General features: G+C 32.0%; 1 protein-coding gene across 1 annotated transcript in view; it reads left to right on the plus strand.

The window, feature by feature from the left end:
- LOC129216790 (patj homolog) overlaps positions 1–24,888 on the plus strand; it is a 692,348-nt gene that overhangs the window by 542,020 nt on the left and 125,440 nt on the right. Inside the window, exons 15-17 of the mRNA XM_054851005.1 lie at positions 571–999; positions 3,648–3,878; positions 9,712–9,801. Of these exons, the coding sequence (XP_054706980.1) occupies positions 571–999; positions 3,648–3,878; positions 9,712–9,801 (750 nt within the window). The remainder of the gene's footprint in view (positions 1–570; positions 1,000–3,647; positions 3,879–9,711; positions 9,802–24,888) is intronic.

Here is a 24,888-nt window from a genome sequence, read left to right on the forward strand (position 1 = left end):
TGCATATAATCATCAGGTCCTAAAATCGACCTGAAGAAACAGAAAACTTTGTATAATCCGCAAATAACACAATGGAAGAAAAGAAAGTTGCTTTTGATTTTTGCATACAATTTTAGTGACTAAATTAGAAACGAGAAAAAGTAATCATTTTTAAGCTACAGTCAACTCTCTATAACTCGAAGACTTATAATTCAAATCTTTTATCTCAAAGTTTTCATTCAGTCCCAAACTATTGAGAACGCTGTGGGAACTTTCCATTAATCAATCTACAAATAAGTAGTAGTAATAATAGTAAAAGCAAAGGCAATAAGCCAGTGAACAGTACAAATGTTTAGTGCAAATGGAGACTGCTTCTTTACCAGTAGGGTTGTTTATTTCATGTGGGAAGGGTAAATTCATGATGCGTGAAATAAGCAGCCGGTTAAGTGAAGTTCAGTACTTAGACGTTGAGAAAAAAAAAGCACAGATAGTCCGCACCTCATTAATATGATTTTTTTTTTGACAATCTGCAGATAATGAATGAGAAATTATAATAATTCATGCCTCTGACCTGATTTTTTTCTCTTGCAGGTGAATGGTGAGAAGTTGCTGGGCATGGACCACCTTGGGGTGGTGGCCACCCTCAAGGAGCTGCCCATGCACGTGCGGATGGTGTGTGCCCGCCGGACCCCCACCTTAGATGACGACGCCCTCCCCTCCTCCCCTGGCCACTCCCACCTGGAGTACGACCTGGCCCCGGACTTTCTGGGCGGGACCAGGGGGCGGGGCTTCGGGGGCAGCCTCACCTCCCTCGGGCCCTCCCCCGAGCGGCTGGTGAAGGCCAAGTCCGATGGTTCGCTGGCTGTACCCTGCTCTCCCACCCTACTGGGCCCCTCCTCCCGCCTCAAGTCCCGTTCCCTGGAGCCCCTGACTGGACTGGCTATGTGGAGCAGTGAGCCCCAGATCATCGAGCTCACCAAAGGGGACCGGGGACTGGGGTTCAGCATCCTTGACTACCAGGTTTGGATAGATTTCTGCAATTTTAAAAGATTGAAGTTATTCAGGGTAACTTTGAGCCATGCCGTGTAACTGTGTTCTGTTTCAAATTTTTTAGTTTTACAGTAGAATACTGTAAATCACCAACCTATTGCAACACAACTTTCTATAAACAGCACTACTTTTCAGACATTAACTATAAGTTGTGTGGTTTTAAAAAAATCCCTCACTCTGCATCACAAATATAACAGCAGAATTTAGCAAATTCAATTTTGAAACTTCCCCATCATTTCAACTTAATTCAAAACTTTAAATGAAAAATAGTATTCACAGAAAAGAAAATTGTATTAGGTTGTCCTCAAAAACGCAGCTGCTACGCAAACCATTTTGTGCAGAATAATACTCAATTATGAAGCTTATATATTAATGAATTACAATTAAATTTCATAATTTGAATTTTAATACCTAAATTAAGTTATAGTTATGACTTATTCCGATTGTATTATTGATATATTCTGGCTATTGTTCATAAATTTGTGAGATGATTAATATAATGCCAAAATTCCTATAATGCCCCTCTGGTCCCAATATGTGTGTTATAATGTTATATTACTGTATTTGTCTTTAAAAAAAACACAAAAGGCCCAGTGCTGTTTGCTCTCTTCATGTTTATGAAACTAAGTTTTCAAATTTGTATTTTACAAAAACGAGTTGGCTATAATATTCACAGTTCATTGCATCATTCAATAATTCAGAAGTCATCACTGTTTGGAAACTTTTTTGAAGTTATTGAAAGTGTTCTTTCTACATTGTAATATTCTACGCCATGTTATGAATGATAGAAATCTTGTGATGCTGTGAAGTGTAGAGTGGGGCAGTATTTAAACATTAAGACATTTCATCTTTCTGCATAAAAGTCGCATTGCTTTTATTGAAACAATTTATTTGGTGTCCCATTTCCGACGTGGCTCAAAGCGACCCTGATTGGCGAGAAATCTTTGAACAAGGCTAATTATAATTTTTTAATTAGCCTGGCTCTAAGGCTCTAATTATTATTATTATTTCTTAATACTGGATAACTTTACATTAGTTTAGTAGTGTTCCTTTTATTCTGTGCCAACAGATGGCAATAAAGGTATTGTAACATGAGGGGACAGTTTAAAATCAAGAAATTATGTCCCAAAGATACCCTGAACAGATATACTCAATGTGTGAAGCATTAAAAGAAAAAAAAAAAGAATAAAATTCAGACATGGAGAACCCCCTTTTCACTGCAAAGAAAGACATCAGACAAAAAAAGCCTGAAACTCACTCATATCATTCAAAATATGTCTGTGATTTTATTGATCATTTAAAATGTTATTTTATGTTTTTTTTTTTTAATGAAGATACACATTTTAATTGTACCTTATCTTTACCTGTTTTCCCTCTACAGTGGTTTCTTAATATTAATCAAGGTTATATTGTGAGGGAAAAATAACAAATTGTTTGACTTATCGTTTTACATTATAACAGATAAAATGGTGAAGGCAAACTCAAGTTTTGTACTTAAGCACAACTTCTTTTAAATATTTTCCTTCTCCTTGGTAGAGCATATATTTGTTATGAATCAGAATGTGGGTAGAGTAGCTCCTTACCATTTACTGTTAACTCTAGATTTTTGTCTAAATGAATGTCCATCTATTAGATGTTGTTCAGTTTTGAAATTTTAGCTTCTCTCAGCTTTGACTTTTTCCTGGGAATGACTAATACGTTTTATTTTTTCAGAAACAAGCCAAATTAAAAAAAAAAAAAAATTTAAAAACTATATACAAATACAAATGTGACGAGCAGCAGCAGGCTCTTGGCCCAGCTAGGCTGGTCCTAGTCAATTTATTAGTCCTCAATGAAGATCAATGACCCTCCCTAAGCTATCCACCTCATTGTTCATTACTACCTCTTCCGGTAAGCTGTTCCAAGTACCCGCAACCCTACTAAAGTAGTAGATTTTCCTTATTTCCAGGTTAGCCTGAGATTTGAATAGCTTAAAACAATGACCCCTCGTCCTGCTTTCGTTGCAAAAATTTAATCCATTAATATCATTCATTTTGATAAATTTAAACAAATATTAATATATAAAACATTATAGGAAAAAATGTTTTTCATTTCGAGAATAAATGATTCTAGTTGCCGAAGTAGAAGGAGAGTTAACTGGTACAAGGATAGAGAGTTTACATGATGAGATTTGTTCTGAAAAGTAAATAGACAAATTAATGTTCAGAAATAACAAGACATTTACTCACGAATGTTAAGTTTCGCCACATTTCAATAGATGGCGCCACTGAAAAAATTTGTTCTTTACATAGAAGCTTAAGTGCCGCCATCTGTTGAGTAACTAGATAACCAGAGTGGCAGATTGTCTACTACACTAATAATGTACCTTCTTTTTCGATGTAGGTATGTATGATTTTTGTATTTATTCATATTTGGGGTTTCATTTAGTAAATTGTGAATTTCCCTCTGAAACATTTCAAGTTCTGTTCCCCCCAGGCTGTTGCATTTGCAGGCAGCACAAGCCAACAGCTAGCTATTCTCAATATTTAATTTCATTTATAATTTTTGATACAAATTATCAGTTGATTGTTTGACACCTCCTCACTGATATTTAATTAGTTTTCCCTCTCCACCCCCAGGATCCCATGAATCCCAATGAAACGGTGATCGTGATTCGCAGCCTGGTGCCAGGGGGCGTGGCCCAGCAGGATGGTCGCCTTATCCCTGGGGATCGCCTCCTTTTCGTGAATGATACCAACCTGGAGAATGCCAGCCTGGACGCTGCGGTGCAGGCGCTGAAGGGTGCCCCCAAAGGGGTGGTTCGCATAGGCGTGGCCAAGCCCCTCCCCCTGCCCGAGAGCGGCCAACAGGTGAGTGCCGACGCCTCCTTTGTCTCTCGGGTGGGCGGGGGGAAGCTGGTCAAGGCCGAGAGTTTCTGAGGCCTGTGGTCGGAGAGAGAAAGAAAATCTTTTGTCTTCGTCATAACACTTTGATTATATGATTTGCTCGAGGCTTTTGTTGGTAGCAATTTATCCATTGCGAAAATATATTTGAAGTTGTTTTGCCCGAGTCTCTAATGCAAGTAAAATAGCTGTAGTCATAATTTATTAGTCAGATGTCTTTAAATGTCTGTTTTGTCAGTGCCTTGGTTTGTGATGGTTAATGCACCGATTTGATCAGTTCGAGAGCTTGTTGGTGTGTACTTTTTATAATTGTTTCAGAATTTTACTTTATAAAATGCCTCTGCTATATGGTATGACAATAATTGCAAAGCACTTAAATATCAAACTGCAATCACATACAATATCTCTGTTTCCACAGCTTTTGTTTTACCTTGGTCACAACCTAAGTCATAAAAGAGTTTATATGTCGAAAGCTGATATTTTTTTTTGCTCGTAAAATGGTGACCACAAACTATCAAATCAGTAATAATTGTGACCTGTGGAGAAAAAATCATAACTGGGGATATAGTTATATAGTTCATCTTTTGTAAAATATTATCATTATATATTTGGCAGCTGATTCAATTTTAATTCCAAGCAGTTACGAAAAAAATATATATTTCTCATTGCAAAGTATAAAATGATTTAGTACTCCTTTTATCTTGTTGCACTCATGAAAATACAAGTGAAGCTGTGAAGGTACAAGTTTGCATTTTTACAAATGTTACATGACAAACATTTTTTTTTTTTTTTTGCTATGCAAATTTTAGTTGGTTCAATTCACTTAAAGAGCTCTGGTCATTTTTAAATTATAACAATTGAATGAAGTCTCGAGCGATCAAATAATCAATGTGTTTTTCACTTTACAATTCACTTTTCTCATATTGTAACAACAATGGCAGCTATTTATGAAATATGATTAGCAATTAGATATTCAAGAAATGTAGTCATGCATCATAACACAAATGAATATTTTTGACTTCACTTGTAGAGGTTCAACGAATTTCACCGATAGAGATTCACTTTATATAATAATTGACTAACGACATGCATTTAAATTAGAAATGAAAAAATATTTAGAGACAAATTTAACTCATTAAGAATCACATAGGTAATATGTAGCATGCAAATTTTAATAGTCATAATCTACACTCAGATCTTTTAACTTTTAAAAAATACAGTATTCACAGAAATAACTTATATTCGATATCTTGGTCTATTACTGCATGGTTCAAGCGACTAACAGCCAAGTTGTGAATTTAGGCTTTTAAAATGATCTTATAGGTGAATATGAGTACGAGATTTAAAGATTTTCTTTCTTTTTCTGTATTTTAATGTATATCTGGCCACTTTTTACTGGCATAGACTCATTGAATTGTATTTTTTGCTCTTTGACAATTGAGTTTCTCCTCCATATTTTTTTTAAAACTAAAACCTTGTTCTTTCTCTAATCTGATGTTGAATATTTTATATTTTAACTGCACTATCAGAGGAAATATTGGAACCCGCTATTATTTCGGTTTGAAATATTTTAACTAAGAAATTATAATCTTAGAAAATTGATTTTTGTATTTACTTGGGATAAACTTGGAGATTGATGAAGGAAAATGAAGTCAAGCAAATTTGCATTGAATTCTATATAACTGTACCATTGATCAAGTTTTTCTCACACAACATTTTTTTTTAAAAATGAGAAATCAATTTTACTGACTCGATTCTTAATACTGCATCTAAATTCTAAATACAGCTTTATGTAATATTCCTGATCCTTTTTGTGATACAGTTACTTTAAAAATTTGGGGGGAAATGTGTGTCCGCTAGAATTATGAATTCACAAGCCCACTGGCTAAGCATATGTACAAGCTCAAAAATTGTAGTTTTGAGTGGGACAATAACTTTTTTTCCAGGTTCCTAATGTTAAACTGTTATATTTAATTTTCCTATTATCCGTCGTAGATTCTTCCTTCCATTACCTAATTTGTATCATGTGCTTTATGTTAATGCTTAAATTTTGTTTTTGTGTGTGGCATTAAGACATGTTTAAAATTTGAAAAATATTTACGAATAAAAAACAGCTGGTGACTATGTATTTTATAGTTACCAAAATCAGAACATTACTGGTAAAATGATGAGTTATTTATTACAGAAATAGAGAATCGATAGTTTTAAAGTTTGTTGTGCTTTGAAGGTATAATTTGTTTGTGGCATTTTTCGTCAGCTGTATTTCTTATGAGTTTGTGTCCATGAAAGTATTTCCTGTGATATGAGCCTTGCATTTAGTCAGCGGTATTTAAAAATGCATTTTCATGTTCGTGTCTTGAGCATCTTGTTGGACACTTTTGGTGGTTTCGTGTTTTGTGAAAAGCAGTTATCTTCCCTTTTCTTGATATGTTCTTAGTTTCATGAAAACAGAAAATAGTTTTTGCAGTTCAAGACATTTTTACTGCCATGGGGATTAAAACATTGCATTTGTTTTGAAATTTTAACACTCATTGTGATTATAGGGATTTTTTTCCCCTTTTTTGAAGCTGCAAATATTTTATAGCATGCATGTGATATTTGCCTTTGCATTTCTTGGGAATAGTTTGACAGTTATTTTTGAGCTTTGTGCAAAATCAAATTTACTGCACATGGCTAATGTTTCGTTTTCATACATGTTATGCATAAAAATTTAATGCTAATTGTAAGCTTGTAGGAAATATTCGGTTTTACAGTCAGCTGATATTTTACCTTGTAAAATCTTTTAATATCACTGCTCGTCACTCAAAACTTTTGCCGAGAATCTTGATTTTTTCTAAGAAACTTTCAGTTCCTCAAAAGAAAAGCAAATTAAATTCCAAAACTCTTTTGAGTCATTTCTTTCTGGTAAAGTGAAAAAATTTTTTTTTTTTAATCACAAATTTTCAAACCTTGTTGCATACTCTCATCAATTAAATATATATCTTTTCAAAAAGTTCTGAAGCTGTAGGCAAGTGTGTGTTGTAATTTTTGCATTCGTTAAATCAGTTCTCGTTTTTGGTATGAACTCAACAATAATTTCAAAAATTTAGCTTCCTGGCATGTCTAATAAAGCAATAGAAATATATTGCTCAAAAGATTTTGTTTTAATTACTCAAGTTAAAATGCAATTAGAAGCATCCTCAATTTTTTAATTTCACCCCTAAATGTGCTATATTGGTAGTAGAAGTTTAACTATTCATGTGAGATTGAACTTTCTGATTATAGTTCACTGCTAAAACACCATAAATTATGTATAACCACCATAAATTATATACATAAAACACCATAAATTTCTTAGCACAGACATTATATTGAAAGTATTTCTAAGGAACTATGCTATTAAAACACTTTGAATCTCTTAACTGTGTTTGATAACTGTGTTGTACTATGCTGATAAAACAGTAAATAATTACAGCAAAATAAAATTTTAAAAATGTGTGCAGATTAGAATGTGCTGCTAAAATGCATACTGTTTTTTTTTTTTTTTTCCAAATCCCTAATACATTGCAGTAAATTTTATATCTTATTTGAATGCATATTTCTCTTCCAATTTGCTGCAATAAAAATTGCGTGCTGTTTTATGTTTACTTTAAATTGCTTTTCAATCCTATTCAGGCATTAATTTTGCTTTCCATGAAATCAAAAATGTATGACATGAAGTGCAATTGATTTTAATTGTTGGAGCTCAATATTTATGTACGCTGTATTTATATAATGGTCAATATGCATATGTAAAATTATTTACAAATGCTGTGTTTAGGAAAAAAAAGAAAGGTTGTGAATGGTATTTTTCATAAAGGTTGTTGTTTGAGACAAAATATTTGCTCATATTCCTGCAATTTGTTATGTATCCCCCCCCCCCTCCCCCCGAGGTGATATTTTTTTCCTTCTGCGTAAAATCCTGTTGTGTTGTTTGTTCATTTAAGACATGTTAAAAGCTCGGATGAGTTCCGAGGGACCTGCAAAGTGTTTGTGTTCATTCCTTTTCTGTATTCTTTGTCTAAATGTCTGAAAGAATGTGATGTAAAATTTGTGTTTGGGTTTTAGCACTGTTTTGGAAAATAAATATAATTTCTTTAAAATTGTTGCTTAATTTTTTAAGTCTTGTTTGTTTTTTCCAAATTCTATGCTCGGTAAAATTAGAAGTATTCAATGAGATTCTTTAAACTTTTATCCATTTTTCTGTTATCAAAACTATCAGGGATTCCTAAAAAAAATTGGAATTCTACAAAATTGAAAAAAGTTAAACAAAAGTTTATAAAATGAAAAGTTATGCATTTAAAGAATATTGCTATGGAGCAAAAGTATGAATGTTTTGACAAATGCAATAACTGTTCTTCAGCTACCCAACCGAGTTAGTTAAGGGCAGTTAGGAAATGTTTAAAATAATTATTGCACTTGAAGGTTTTTCTGGAAAAATATTTTTGAGCAATATTTTAAGCTAAAAAACTCATGAAGCAGCATAATCCCTAATAAAATCTACACAAATTTCTAGTATATCATTGAATTAGTAATTAATAAAACTAATTTATTATACCACAAAAAAAGTGTAGAAACTATCTATAAAAATTGATCTGAAAAAAAATCATGAATCATAATTAATGCTGTATTTTACTGAAATTTAAATAGCTTTTACCTTTCATTGTTTTCGAGGTTTCGCTTTTCAATTAGTAAAAAATTATTAGGCAAATATTCTGAAATTTTAAATTATCTTAACTAGGGATACCTGTTGCAAAACATATTTAAAGTAATGCTTTGAGTTGTTCTTCGTTGCAGGTTTTCATATATTTTTTATACAGTTAAAAACTTGTAATTAAAAAAAGCTTTGGTGATAAAAGCATTACATAGCAAATAACATGAATATTTATTTATTAACATTTCAATCAGAAAAAACACAAATGTAAGTTAATTATGCTCTTACATATTCTCCAATGTTTTATTCTTCAATCAGTATTAAAAAATTTAATCGTGATATCACGCAATTTTCGGAATGAAGCGTCCCTTTTTGGCATTCTTTTCTTCAGAGTATTAACACTTTAAACGGTAAAAAACCTTTGTGTTTATCAGTTACATATTAACTTAGTATTAGTTTGATTGCAATATAAACTATTCACTAAATTTGCGGTTTTAAAAATAGACACTTCTCGAAATTAATATTTTTTGGCTCAAAAACAATCTCCTAACTTTCATTATTATTTAATTTTCATGCAGTTTTTTTGCAGAGATTTTGATAACTATAGTTGGGGCAAACCTAACATGGCAGCATTGTGCAGGCTATGCAGGTCCTAAAAGTCTTCTCTCAAAAAATTTCGACTTTCAGAAAATTTAATCCATGTTCTTTAAAAAGGGCTTTTCATGTAGTTTTAAAATAAGTTTTAAAATATGTAAACACTCTATCAACATATTGACTGTTGTGTCAATTTATAGAAATCTCCTCAATTAAGTGTACCCTCTGCCCTAACCGGGCTGAGTTTTGTATAAAATGTTTGTAAGATCGGTGTTACACTCTGAAATGTTTTGAAAGTATTCACATAAGCATCTCTCGAATATGGGAGACAGCCTAATATAGGTGACATAATGATCAGTATTTTAATTCTTGAATAAGAAGTTGAAAACTCAGAATTTTGTTTGAAGTTATCAAAAACAACAGAAAATAAGGTGGAAAAATGAATGTTTTGTCTGTGTTGTGGAGACCACACACTTTTCTTTTAGCGGCCGAAACCATTTAAAAAAAATCGTTTTGTCTCTCCAATATCTCTAGATCTCCATCGACAATAGCCCCACACTGCCAGAACTGAGGTCGTCCTTCGAACTTTCGCCCCGGCTGAATCTAAACCTGGACTTTGAGCAGGTAAGTTCTTCGCCAGACTCCATGTTGATGTTTAGTCCTCCACCGCCACCCGAAGGATTTTGATCGTTCTTGAAATTTTATGCTCAAATATTGTTAAAAGTGTGTTCGTAGTAGGAGGTTATTATGCTTATTATAATGATATCAAAGTGAGATAAACTTCTGTCTGGAAACTTTGCATTCCGAGGTAGTCGAGTACCTTCTTCATCATGCTCAATTCAAAGATTTGTTGTGTTTATTGTTCTTTCGTCGTTTCATGAAGTGGCTTTGGAACGTGAGCTAGTCAAAGATTTTAAATGGGCATTTTTTTTTGAACAGCTAAGGTTTTACTCTATTGCAAGTTAAGAAGAATGCCATTAGTGTGCAGGTGGAATGTTTCAGCTGTAGTGTTTATTCGCAAAAACATATCTCTTATTTATAAGCTGTTTAGGAAAGGTTTTAAAAAGTCTTGCATTTCGTAAACAGGAAAAAATATTTTATTTTAAATGTAATGAAATTTACTTGAAAAAAGTATTCTTGTGAAACCGTTTATTTTAGTTCAATACAAAATGGTCCTGTCATCTTTTTTTTTCTCTCTCTTTGTTTTTCAATTTATTTTTCTCAATTAGTTTTTTGTCAGTCACAAAATAGTTGCATAGCAGCATACAACAAAAGTTTACTGTGCTGCTAAACAATGTGTTTATGATATTGCTAAAAATTACATTTGATGCAGCTTTTATTTTCAGCCAAATTAAATAAAGGGTCATGTTTGCTCATCTCATTCACATTATTTTTATTAGTTTAAAGTAAATTTACTCAATTTTTCTTATTTTTACCAACGCCATATGTATTCAGAGCCGTAAACATTCAGTCTAAATTGGTTTTAAGTCAAGCCTTTTTTTGGGGGGGGGGGGGGTGAATTCTGTCATGTTTAATACTATTACTTGTTAGTATATAATTTTTCAACACTACTGGTGCCAGTACAGCTTTCAGAAAGAACAGTCAGCTGTTCTTTCTGTAAGCTGTTGAGTTATACAGTAGGAAATTTTTCCTGAAAGCAACATACGCATTCCGTGAAAATTTTTAACTAAAAAAGGCGTCTTCTTATCTTGCAATAGTGTAGAGTAAATAAAGGTAAAAGGTTGATGCACACAACGCTTAATGGTAGCAGGCTAGATCTTTAAGACTTAGCATATTTTTGGCTGGATAAGTTCAGTAAAGTTTAGTCCCATTGTGTAAAGTTTTATATTTTAAATCAATAATCATTTGAAATTAAAAGGAAAAAGTATTGCTTTCTGTTCTTATCTGAGACGAATATCTGAAAAATAACCTAAATTATGAAATCTGACATGCTGATTACCCCCCCCCCCCCCCCCCCTCACAACCACCACCACTCACTGGTTAAAATACAACAACATTAGTCCACAACTGCCATATTAATGATTTATACTTTTTTTAGTACTATTCAGCGAATTTTAAATCAATGTTGTTTGGTGTAATTTTTTCATCCATGATTACTGATATAATGTGCAATATTATCAAAGGGGAAATGAATAATTGAAATGCTTATAATTGGGTTGAAAATTTGACCATTATGTTTTGGCAATTTTCAGAAAAAAGTTATTTTCAAATTATAATTTCCTTTTCCTAAATACATATTGCATCATACAAATGAGCATTGAAATCAACATTACATTAGTTTCCCCCCCCCCCCCCCCCCATTTTATTTTGTTTTTATTTCGAATTTTATCGATTCAATGTTTGCATTTAGCTTTGCATTTGTGAGTTTTAACCTCTTTTTATACCCTTTTTATGCTTTTAATGGTTTCTGTATTTTTTTATTTTTATTTTCAAGATCTGGTGTTTTTGCACTCTGTTTTTCAATGGAAACTTTCACTTATGAAACCTGTCTGTTCTTTTCATTTTAAAAGCTGTAATTAATTTTTGTATTTTCTTTACAAGCATGCACACAACTTTTAGTTTAGTGAGCACCTAAATGTTTAAAAATATTCTTCAAAAAAAAAAGGAGAAAATTAGGAGTTTTTTTTTTTATTTTTAATATACCATAAAATTTAAAACTAAAAATGTATAATTTTGGCCTTGTAACTCCAGTGCTACCCTTCTCCCACTATTTTTCATGATTAAGCATTCATGTTATACCCCCCCCCTCCTCCCCTCCAACACACACACACACATTCACATGAAGAATATCAAAACATAAAGAAGGGAAATACTGTTTAAGGCTTTCACGGCCAGCGTCAATATGAGGAGATAACATTTCCGGGCTTATTGGCCGTGGTGCCAATACGCCCGGTTTACATAACTACTCGGGATAATTCTACCTCCAATTAGACCACGGCCAATAAGCCCGGAAGTGTTATTTCCTCATAAAAGAAGGGAATTTAAACTTTTAAAACGTACTTCATTGCGAAGATACATTCAAATTTAGAAATATTTTGACTTCCTCCCCCCCCCCCCCTATATTGTAACTTTACATATTTAGATCAACAATAAAGAAAATGAAAAAAACAAATAAAGAAAAGTGTGACCATGTGCTTTTAAATTCAGTAATCATATGAGAAAATAACTTATATGAGATATTACAAGATTTATTTTTTGTGACTTTAAGGAATACGCAATATCTTTAAGTCAAATTTGGTTAAGTCTCTAAAATATTTTTTTGTCAATATTTTTCCATCACCTATTTATATATATAACTATTAAAATAATTAGCTTCTCAGACTTCTTACACAGTCTGCCTTTCTCCCATTTGAAAAATCTGAGCTACTTAAAATAAGAAACCTCCTAATTGCTATTACTGTATACAGATACAGTCGGACCTCCATATATCGAATTAGCAAATTGGCAGAAAAAAAAAATTCGATATATAGAAATTTCGATCTATAGAAATGATCTTATTTTATCATAAAAACCTCCTAAAACATTAAAATTAAAGCTAATTTTCATGCATGAAACCCAATTTCTAATTTAAACAAGCATCAGATTAAATGGAAGTTAATAATTCAAAAATTAACAGAAATTACATTTTTGCACCGTCATACATCTTCATTCATCGGCAATTCAACTTCATCTGCAACATTAGGGGATTTTCGTTTTGACAATGTAATCGAGAGATAAATTAAAAATCAATCTACTTAACTTGAATGATTTTTACTGAAGCTAAAAAGACTAGGACTGATAATCAAGATAAAAAGCATAACTTGAAACTGATTTTACAGTGTTACAGTATAAGATTTGAAATAAATTTGAGGGAATGTAAGAACTCCAGAACGGAACAACGACCTATCTACACACCCCTGAACCCCAGATTCCTTATAAATTTCGTAGCAACCTTTAGTGAACATAATTTTCTCCGATAACCTTCATTTTTCATGAAACAAACAGTTTAAAGTAGTAGAGGAAAAAAAAACCTATGAATGTCTCGAAAAAATTTCGATATATAGAGATTTTTTCGATGTATAGAAACAATTTTTCTATGTAATGAACATAGAAATTTGCTGCGATTTCGATACATAGAAAATTTTGATATGTGGAAGTTTGATATATGGAGGTTCGACTGTATATCTATAGATCTGAGATTTTCTACTGCAATAAAGAGTGGAAATTTTTTCTTCTTTGCTCATGTGATTAGATTGCATGAACTTAGGATTTTTTAAAAAATATATAAATACAAATGTAAATACAAAAGTGACGACCAGCAATAGGCTCTAAGCTCAACTAGACTGGTCCTAGTCAATTTACATTCCCCAGTAAAGATCAATGGCCATCTTAAAACTATATACTCCCGTGTTCATTACCACCTCTTCCAGTAAGCTGTTCCAAGGTTCCACTACCCTGCTATAATAATAATTTTTCCTAATATCTATGTTAGCCTGAGATTTAAATAGCTTAAAACAATGACGCCTTGTCCTGTTTTCAGTGCTTAACTTCAGCCCCGTAACATCTTTCATTTTAATAAGTTTAAACAACTGAATCATGTCCCCTCAGTCTCTTCTTTGCTCAAGACTGTACATTTTTAGCCTTCTAAGCCTGGAATCATAGTCTAAATGAGAAAGTCCATTTATTAGCCTTGTAGCCCGCCTTTGAACCCTTTCCAATACATTAATATCTTTCTAAAGATAAGGAGACCAAAACTGAGCAGCTTACTCCAAAGGAGGTCTTACCAAACTTTTATATAAGAGCAGAAGAACTTCTTTAGATTGTGATGATTCTTGAATCTTTTCAATTTAAATTCTTTATGTTTTGCTACATTAAAAATTGTTTCATTTGTGCATTTTCTCTAGTAAAAATGTTTTGAATTTAATTTTTTAAGAATGAATTAAATTGGATTGCTATAATTCACTCATTTAGCATCAAAAATACATTTTTGAGACATTAGTTGAGACTTCACTCATGTGTAGCTTAGCTGTTCAAAAAACTTTTATATATTTTACTTTAATTTGGGAGCTATGTGGTAAAATATTAATTGCTTGGAATTTAGTTTTATGAATTTACAGATTACAAATTATAGGATTTTTATTCATTTATTTATTTACCTAAAAGTATTCTTTGCAATGAGTGCAGTGCTATGAATAATGCATTTAAAGTTAGTATTAGAGTTAAGAAGGAAAATGATGAGATGTTCTTACAATACAGTAATGCAAAATTGTTATTAAAAAATATCAAATGTTTCTTTTAGTTTTTATTTCTTTAATTTTGATCTCACACATTTTGGTTCTTTTTGTGTACTTAAATCATTCTTGAGGGATTTTTTTTTTTTTATTTTATTTTTTTTAGCTATTTAATGCTGCATTCGAATTATCTTGTTAAGTTGTAGAGTTATTGCTAAGCATTTACTGAACTTATAAATTTTAGTGTAGCAATATGTAAAACGTTTAACTAGTGTGAAAATTTGCAATTACGCAAAAATTAAGTATTTTTTCTTGATAAGCATTAATTGGTGATTATAAAAAAGAGCTTTAACGTACATGATATGGTTTTACTGAAAGTGAGTCAAAACTTTAAATGCACTTTTAAAATTCTCTTTAGGATGATTTTCAGTTGATTAATGAAAGCTAAATCTGAAACTGCCATTTTCAAATCAAATAACATAATGAAAAATATTATAAACTAACGAATTTTGCTTATTTATGAAATATGTCTTTGAAGTAAAACAGATGATTTAAAGGTTTCAGATTTCATTGTGATCTTCCCAGTATTTTGTTAGTTCTATTTCATTATTCTAAGATAATTTGATGTATTATTTGTACTGGGAAAAAATCTATTTGCTAAAATATTTGAATTTTATTACTTACAATGTATTATAGTAAATTGCTAATAGAAGAAGGGAAAATGTTATAATGATCTGAGAAAAACAATGAATGCATTTCATGAAAATAAGTGTTCTTATGGATATCATTTTTAAAATTATTTATTTATTTATATCTCTTAGTTTTAATTCAAAATTGTATATACGTACATATGAACATCACAATTTTTAATGTTTTCTTATTATGGATTATAGTACAAAAAATAATCTCAAGCTATAAAAATCTTATTAAAATTAACTGTAGTCTTTCACATAAATTTTCCAAAAATTAGTTTTTTTTCAAATAATAATAATTAAAATATTATTTTTTATTTTCTGGAAAATTCATGTTTGGAATTTTATTGTTAATTAATGGTTAAAAACATTTTTTGCCCTTCAAGCTCTTAACAATCAACATGTCAATTATGTTTTGTTATGGTTTAAAAGAAATGGCAACTTCTCTCTTAGTTTGTAAATTTGATAAAATTAAGAGAAATATAAATATTTGCTGTTATGGATGCTGTTGGAGAATTTTGGACATAATGGTAGAAATTTTTGACTGGTAGTAAATGCATGGAACTTGTTCTTGAAAGTGTTTGAATTTCTATCATGTGTACAAAAAAAAGTATTTGTTTAAACTTGTTAATGCCTTCTAAAAAGTCGAGCTTAAGAATTTTAAAAAAGTTGAGAGTAAACAATGAGATGAAACCAAATGAATGAACTTCTATTTTTGTTTGATTCATTCCAATATAATATTGTAAAAACCTATAACATGAGAAAAAATCATTTTTTCGAAATAAGACACATATTTTTTTTTTTCTCCTATTATGTGATTTCTATTTTAATCTTTCCTGGTTCGAATCTCTATTCCTTATTCTGGTTCTAGGCTAAGAATCTTAAAATATGGAGATATGTTTTAATTATGGAATTAATCTCCACATTATGAATATTTGCAATGCTACAGCTGCAATAGCAAAGTTAAAAATGAGCTGAAATTTTATATCTTTTAAGTCTTATAAATCCAAAAGAGTAATTTTTAAAATGTTTATTTTTGCTGAGTATGATTCTTAATCTTCTAATTACTTATAAGTTCAGGGCAAATAAGAATATCCTTTTGTAATTTTTTCTAAACATTATCCCAATTTTCAAGTAAACTCATTTATCAAGTTTGCTATGCAAGAGTTGATACATTGAAACTATTCAATAGTTTCTTTTTGTAGAACGTAGATAATTGAATTTAAACTTGACTATCAGAAGCCTTAATAGTAAAGAAATGCTTTTGAATTTGCCATACACCTGAATATGTATGAGTAATTCAAAACAGCATGTTGTTCTACGTAAGGAAGAGAGAAAGTTGTACATCTAGATGACAATTTCAGAAATAATGTCATGGCTAAATTTGGTTGTACAAGTGCAGATATGAAAGGTAATTTTTGCTAATCTTGAGCAAAAGATATTGTTGGGGCGGTGATGTTTTCAAGATTTTACATGTTGGTGTTGCCTGCCACGAAGAAATGTGTGTTCAGATATACGGAAAGTTCCGTCCTTTGCTTGGAAAGGTTTGGTTGCTGGACTCGATATAAGCTTCCACGGGAACTTGTAAATCAATGGAAAACTGCTGTGTGACCTTATGATGTGCTGCTTGTTCCTTTATGAAATAAAATCATTGTTATTTTTATCTTTACCAAAATGTTTGTCTATTTGTTATTTCTTTCCTTTGTATGTGTGCGGTCCAAATGCTTCTTTTGTCATTTGTATGTGTTTACCGTTCCTTTGATTCAGTGGCGGATCCAGCCGATTGTTTTGGGAGGGGCCATCCGAAATTTTTGTACTCCCCAGGGCCGCCCCTCCCCCCTTAAAAGAAACAAAATATCCTTGACTCAAAAACTCGAAAAAAAAAGTGTTCCCCAGATTAAAACTGTCAAACTTATGAAGAACTGATGGCGCTTCACATTCTGAGGCGCCCCGATGAAATGATCACTGATCTCCCAAAAAAATTTTATTTGCCAAATACCATGATTGAAAAACATTTGACTTTCATAAGATGTGTGAAAGTAATCATTATTAAATTGCAAGAAAAAATTGTCTCTGTGGAAAATGAAAGAATGCTAATATTTTACTTTCAAGAATAACAATTTAATTCAAAAAATGTGTATTATAATAGCAAATTTGTCGTCCCTGAAAAGTTTGCCGCCCTGAGCAGCTGCCTACTCTGCCTATTGGGAAATTGGGCCCTGATAACTCCTCAGAAATTTTATTAAAATGAAGTTTTAAAAACTCTATTTTCGGGGTATCGAGACATTAGGTGAGGGGGTGGATTTAGGAATCTCCACCGAAAATGTTTTAAGATTTAAATTTCCAAGTAATTTTTGAAAATTAGGAAACTAAAAACGCATTTTGTCTATTTTTGACGATGTACGGAGAAAGGTCAGGTTTCGAGCGCTGTCCCCAAAATACTTTTTGAAAATAAAGCTTAGAAGCCGAAATATTCTGTCATTGTACATTGAGAAGTTAGAAGAGGAGGGGTGCTCTTCTAGCTCTTCAGCTGTGCAGCCTAAAAATGCACCTTTACGTAATGTTTGCTTACATTAAAGGAAGTGTGAAGGTGCTTAGAATCCTTCCTTCCTGGAAACATTTTGCCTTTGAGGCTCTAAAAATTCGATTTTTAACTATATTTGTACATATTTTGGAAAGGGATGGAAGATTCGTGAGCTCCTCCAAAAAACCTCCTTTTAAAGCTATCATCACGATATAAACTAGGGAGGGAGGGAGTCCTATCAAAACTCGTTTGTAATTGAAGTCCCAAAAAAATTCATTTAAGTTGCTTTTAAGCAACTTAAGTGATAAGAGCTGGATAAGCTAGTTTGCGTTGACATTTTTTTCCAAATAAAAAACTGAAAATGCAATTTTTTCCTACAGGTCAAGGCATTTGTGAAAGGGCATGGGAAAAGGGGGTTCTCTTCCTAGTTTCGAAATTAAAGCCATAAAAACGAAAATGTAGGCTCTCTTTGGTCATGTGAACAATAGGTATACTCTGAGAACCGCAGCATTTAGAGATCGTCCAAGTGTCTGTAGTGTGAATCAAGAAATGATGTAAAAGATGGAGAAAAATTTTGGGAATAAAAGTTTTGTTTTGAGGATAGGGATATAATTTATCTCCCAATTATGGCCTATAATTCTTTTTCAGTAAAATACATGTGTTAAATTTTGTTATCTTCTCATAATATTTTTATCTTTTTTTTTTCCTTAAAAAAATTCCTACAACCACAAGGCTTTGGGAGGGGCCATGGCCCCCCCTCTAGATCCGCTCCTGCTTTGATTAGTTACGCAAAAGGAAAACTAATATGAATATAAATGAAATGTAGTCCTGGGAATTTTTATGCATGATTTAACATATTTAGGGGGAAAACCCTGACCTTATGAATGGTGCATCTAGTATATCAGGGGTGCACATTCCAAATATCGCAAAGACCTCCCAAGGGAACCCCCCCCCCAAAAAAAAAAGAGAATTACCCCTCAAAACACCCTTCCCGATAAAAAGTTTCAATGACACACTCATCTGCACCATGCCCCCCCCCCTCCCCCAGCTGAGCACCCTTGAGTATGTAGTATTTTCTCTTTTTATTTAATTATTTATGTATTTTGCATTTTCCATTTCTTTTTTATCCAAACTAGTTATTTTAGATTTTTTCTTGGGAGGGAGTAACTGATGCCTCTTCTGATCGACCCTCCCTCCGAGTGATGGGCTCAGTCCCGTAGTCGGTTATAAGTTAAAGTAGCATTAAATCAGTGGCCATATTAGAACTCTTTCGCTTTTTTATGGGATAAGCGCTTAAACAGCAGTTACCTCACTGCTCGGTAGCAATTTAGTTTCTATTGAAATATTTTTATTGGCATTTGATTTAGAAATGTCTCATAACTATCCACTTAGCAAAAACAAGTGCACTTTAATTCTATATGAATCGATTATTTCAGAAAGGGCGTAAGTTTTTGGACTTATTCATTGGACTTATGCCCTTTCTGAAATAATAAATTTATATTTGCCTATGTACGCTTTAGTTACTCAATAGATGGCGCCACCGAAATCGTTCTCATTGGAATAAAAGCAGACTACGCGAAAAAATACAGAATATGCACCTGTATTGGAAAATGGAATAGAGAAGAAAACAATTATAAACCTTCGTTTTATTGGTGTTAATTCGCAATAACATCAACGATTAGAAGAACTCACAACTGTGAAAACGAACCCTTCTCAAAAATCGCTATCATAAAAACAAACCTTTCTTTACCGGAAGGGAATGTGAAATTTCTCTCTGTTTAAAAAAAAAAAAAAAAAAAATTGAAAATGTGTTCTAGGCGTCGTTAATATTTTGTTGGAAAATTCTTTAGAAACTTTCCTTCAAATACATTTTTTAAAGTGATAAAATATTGTTAACATTATTTATTTTTATTTAGCTTTTTTTTCCATACATTTTTGATATGAACACTGAAGCTTGTGAAATATTAATTTGAGTTTTCTCTGTGAAATAAATGCAGCATATATTTTGAAAATTCTTTATTACTCGAAGCAGTTTGAACATTGTACCAATGTTTAACTATTAGTTACCAAGCAAATTATCAAACCTGGGTGAGTAAATTTCCAAATTATCATCTATTATTTGTAAATATGCAGGCGAACCAATTGACCTTTTAATTTTCTACTACTGGCAAAGCCGTGTGGATACCGTGCGCTAGTTTAAAATAATATCAATCATTAGTGTTATCTTTCTTTGACATTTAGTTGGAATCTAGGAATAAAAAAATGAAAAACCTGAAGTTTGTGCAAAAATTATAACTTTGAGAAACACAAAGTAATGGACATATCTTTAAACTATAGTGCCTATAGTCTTTCTAGGCACTATACTTAAAACGTTTTCAATCTGAAAAAAAAAAAAAAAAAAAAGTTTCAAACCCTGGCTGAAACCCTTGATTAATAATTGATGATATTTTGAATATTTTTAGCTTAAGAAACTTGTCAATGATGACATCCTTCCTGAGTAATTTGAGTTCAGGATTTCCAAAGATTTTGCTAAAACGCGAGTTAACTGCATTTGTGTAATTTGTATCTTTTTTTTTTATTGATAATAAACGTATTAAATTATAGTGACGTCATTGAAAACGTATTGAATCTATTTTGTTTTCTTTTGTGAACACTTCTTTTTAGTGCTGCCATCTATGAGTGGTATCAGGAGCTTAAAGTGGTAATACGAATAGCTTACGTTCAATTTATCCGTAAAATAACACCCAGCTGTTAAATAATTACGTTTTTTAACTGTTTTTAGCCATCTACATGTACTTAAATTGCTTCAGTATAGAAAAAAAGTTACCGCTTTGTCTTTTCGAGATTTTTTTTAAAAATAATATTGGTACTTAGGAATTAAATAACAATCGGCATTAACACGATAATCAACTAATGACTTTCCACCCCCCAAAAAAATGTTTTGGGGGAGTATCTTGAATGACTTGCGATGAATTGAGATTTTCAGTCGTTTAAATGTGTCCTCCTCCCCCCCCCCCTTCGTGACCCTTCAGTAACTTACATCTCTCTTTATAGTTCAGTCTAATTACCCTTTATTTAGATTTAATATCCACATATTATTAGGTTTTTCAAAAAAAGTTCAATCTCTTTTTCCAATTCAATATGTTTGTACGTAAATACTTAAGCAATGGTTTAAACCACGTCACTGGAACAATAAAATTTGCAAGTAAGTGCAATCACTTCCAAATTTTTCGGTTTGTTATCATTGATTTTATAATTTAGACACGGATAGCCTAGTTGGTAAGGCGCTGGGCTGGAAATCGGAGGAGTATGTGTCGTTGAATCCCTGGGTCTGAAAGTCCTGTGGTCCGTCTCAGCAGTTATCATGGGTGCAGTGTTTCTAGATACTTCCCAACTGAGCTCTGCCCGAATTGTGGCGATGGTGCATCTATTGAAACCAAGGCGGGCTCCTCCGGATTCGGGTGACTTACAATCTGATTTATTATTTCCTACTTCGCCAACTGATAGGAAATTTTGTCTCCCAAGTGGCATTTATACATTAACACAATTTAGACAGATAATATTTTTGAAGGTGTACAGACGCGTTTGTTAAAATAATTTTACAACAAATATCTACTACAGTCCATAACTATAACGAAGTTTTTCATTAAGTATTTTCTTCAAAATGAAACTAGAAAATTTTCAGATTGGTGAAATTGGGCACCATGTTAATTAGAGACCATGTTCTTCAAATTCGATATTGGTTTCTGCACGAAGAAAATTCACAAGTGGACAAATTTTTATGTCAACAAAACATGTTAATTTCGCCATAAAGTAACTTTAAAGTGCAATTTTCTCCCCCTCCCCCCTCTCTGTTACTTCGTAATTTTATGGTCAAAACGTTGCCCTAAAAATAATTTAATTTTATGGACTAATAATAAAAGAAGAATACTTTCAGTTTACACCCAAAATATTTAGGAAATATAAGTTAATACTTATATGTTTGAATAATACGTTGTATTTGAAAATCCCGTTGAAAAAATTGGTAAATGGCTTATAAAAATCCATGAAATAGTTTTGAGAGAAGGGAGGAAGCTTTTGCTAAAAACATTTTTCCTGCATTGAAAAATACTGCTTAGACGTAGCACTGCAGAGTGATGAATGAATTTGTGTTCAGACTATTCCCCTATGAATCAGACTATTTCCTCGAAATTTGAGTGGGGTGGGGTGACTGACCGACAGACATATTTTTCCCATCTCAAAACTCTACTTATGTATTTTTAATTTTTCGATCAATATTTATTTAATTTTATTTTTGCTTTTTTTTTAAATTCAATTTTGAAGAAGCATTAAGTTTTTTGTCATGCTTTTTTCTTCTTTTTAAAAACTTACGGGAAAGTAGGCTAAATAAAGGTGAAAACCCAAAATGGCGAATCAGTTCGTCATCAGCGTAAAGATAAATAAAAACAAAATATAGATGGTTATTTTATTGGATCCGTTGTATAAAATCCTGGTTTCCTAGGAGCGAATCGCCGATCTTCGACGTCACTCCTCGCCGTGACGCTGAAATCAAAGTCAAGTGGATTCCAGCGTGGCCATTCACGACGTCGATTTAGTTCGGGCGTGCATGCGCAGAAAAATCAAGTTTTTTCCTCGGCGAGGAGCAACGCCGACGATCGGCGAGTTGGCTCCTAGGAAACCAAGGCTTAAGTTGTTTAGGCATTAAGACAGCAGATATCGCCCTACGTTCCAACATGTAGCACACTCTACTCAACCAAGAAACATTTTTAAGAATAAAAGAACATTTAGGACTATTATTACTTTTCAACCTCATCGTCACCCTCTTATTCTTTTTATTTCTGTACAAAGCGATTTATATGTAACTAATCATTTAGTCCCTAGGTTGCAAATTAAAATTCTGTGTCTTGGAACTAATTAAATACACCGGTAGATCATCTACTACGTGTCTGTATTTTTTTCTGCAGAGTTCAATTTTTTATAGGCTTTTTTGTTTGGTATTATACGATTTTCATTATCAGTTAAATAAATCTACGCTAGTAAAAAATATATATATATGTTTATAATATGAAAGCTAAAATGTTTAATTTTGTTTTAATCATTACTCGATTTAGTTTCAATTTGTTTGAACAGAAATGAGCAATTGGAAAAGTAATGCTGAGCTCAGTATAACTCAAATTCATTAAATCAGTCCGTGTTAACTTTAAAAATTGCGAATTTTTGATGTACCTGAGCCGAAGTCTAAACTTAAAAATAAAGTTCTGGATTATAGCGTGAAATTCTATATTCTATTCGAATAAGTTCACTAACTTTTTAAAAAACGAATACATGTTCTCATTAGCTTTCGTTTATTTGTTTATTTTTCCATATTTAAAGACACTAAAATGTATAAAAACAAACTCTTTACTTAAAGAAATGTCGTGCTTGCAAATATGTATTCGCAATTTAAATTAAGTATACAAGGCGTAGTAGTCTCTGGGTAATGGCCGCTGGAAGAAGTAAAACCAAGACCAACCCAATCAGACATCCTGCGCAAAATTGAAGTGTTTTATCTCTTCGGCTAATTTTTTTAGTCACCGCAAGATGGCGTATCTAAGCTCTGGAAACTGCGAATCGAAAAAATATTTTCCGTACAATAATGTCAATCAAACGATAGAATAAGAATTAAAATGTAGTAGTGTATCAATTTACTGTCGTTTTTGTATCAAATATTATTTTTTTATTCTTAGCAAACTGCTTTCTGTGTTATTTTGTTATTTTAATGGAATTTTTTTTTTTAATATTTTTATAACAAACAAAGGATTCAACATTTTTTCATTTTCCCGAGTTAAGCAAGTAAAACTTTTTTATCGTCTGTCTTTAGTTTGATGTTTAGAATGATTTTGAAGTTTTTTTTCATACATGTTATCGTTAAACGTTGTTCTTGTACTAAAATTCAAAGGATTTTAAAATCTCGAGGTTTTTTATTTCCTTACCGACAAACAAGGACGCAAAACAAGGGAGTCTTCGGAGGTAAATTAAATAGATGAACTTACTGTACTTTTGAATTATTAATAAGTGAAATGTTTTAATCGTTAGATTGCTGCGAAGCGCGATACTTTTTGTTTTGTTTTGTTTAAGAGTAGAGAGTAGTTAGTATTCATAGCAGTTGTAGATTTTAAAAAGTTTACTCAAGAAAAATTACATGTGTGAAATTTGCAACAATGTGAGGTACAGTGGCTCCCAAAAGTGTTCGTGCACTTACAATTTTCAATGAAATATGCCCCTATCCATTGTGGAAAATTAATATTTTGGAAAAGGTATTTAATTATAAGATCTATGATCTATTTTTAACAAAACTACATGTAAATTTTTAATACCATAATAAAACTTAATTTTTAAGAAACCAATAACCAAAAAGTGCCAGAAACTTTATCTTTCAAAAGTCTTCGGACACTTAGAAAAAATATTTATAGTAAAAATCTAACTTTTTACTAAGTTATTTTTTAGTAGAACACCATGCAGTATCAACAACAGCTTGTAAACGTCTAGGAATTCTGGGATTTCATTTCATTTTCTTCCTTTTTTTAATGCAATTTCTGAGTAAGTGTTCAACCGCACTTCGAGTCTTACTGCTTCTAGTTCGCTTTTCGTTTCAATGTTGTAATTTTCTAACCAAAGGTACGAGGTGTCATTTCAGTGTACAAGGCACCAGACGCAAACGTTGAAAACCGTGTGCTTCTTATCGTTATTTTGATTTAAAAAAAAACCCAAGTTGTTTCCGATAACCAAATTTTGGGCTAATAGTTTAAAATTGTTTTTTAAATCGTTTAAATGAACAGCATGATTCATTATTTCATCAAAAAATTCCAAACTTCCAAGTCCTGGTGCTGATATGCACCCTCACACGAGAACACCTTCACCGTCCTAATTAACTGATCCAACTAAGTTCTTAAGTTTTAATTCCTCTTTTTTTTTCTTCTATTTACAGTTAATGGGACGTGGGGCACGTTGATCCGTTTTTTACATATCATTTTTTATCTCATTAAAAACTTTAATGAGCAGTTCGATTTTCTACAATGTTTCACTAAACACTTCTGAACAACATAGATTTTTTTGGAAGTGTTGAATTGATAAACTTTTTTTATATTAATTTTTTATCGGAACCTCGTAAAGTGGACCGACGTGCCCCACGGGTGGGGCACTTTGGTCCGCCTGGTGGGGCACATTGGAAGGCATAACTCAACCAACATTTGTTATTATTTTAGTGATAAATACTATCCAACTT

The sequence above is a fragment of the Uloborus diversus genome, chromosome 2 (genome assembly GCF_026930045.1).
Source record: "Uloborus diversus isolate 005 chromosome 2, Udiv.v.3.1, whole genome shotgun sequence".
NCBI lineage: Eukaryota > Metazoa > Arthropoda > Arachnida > Araneae > Uloboridae > Uloborus > Uloborus diversus.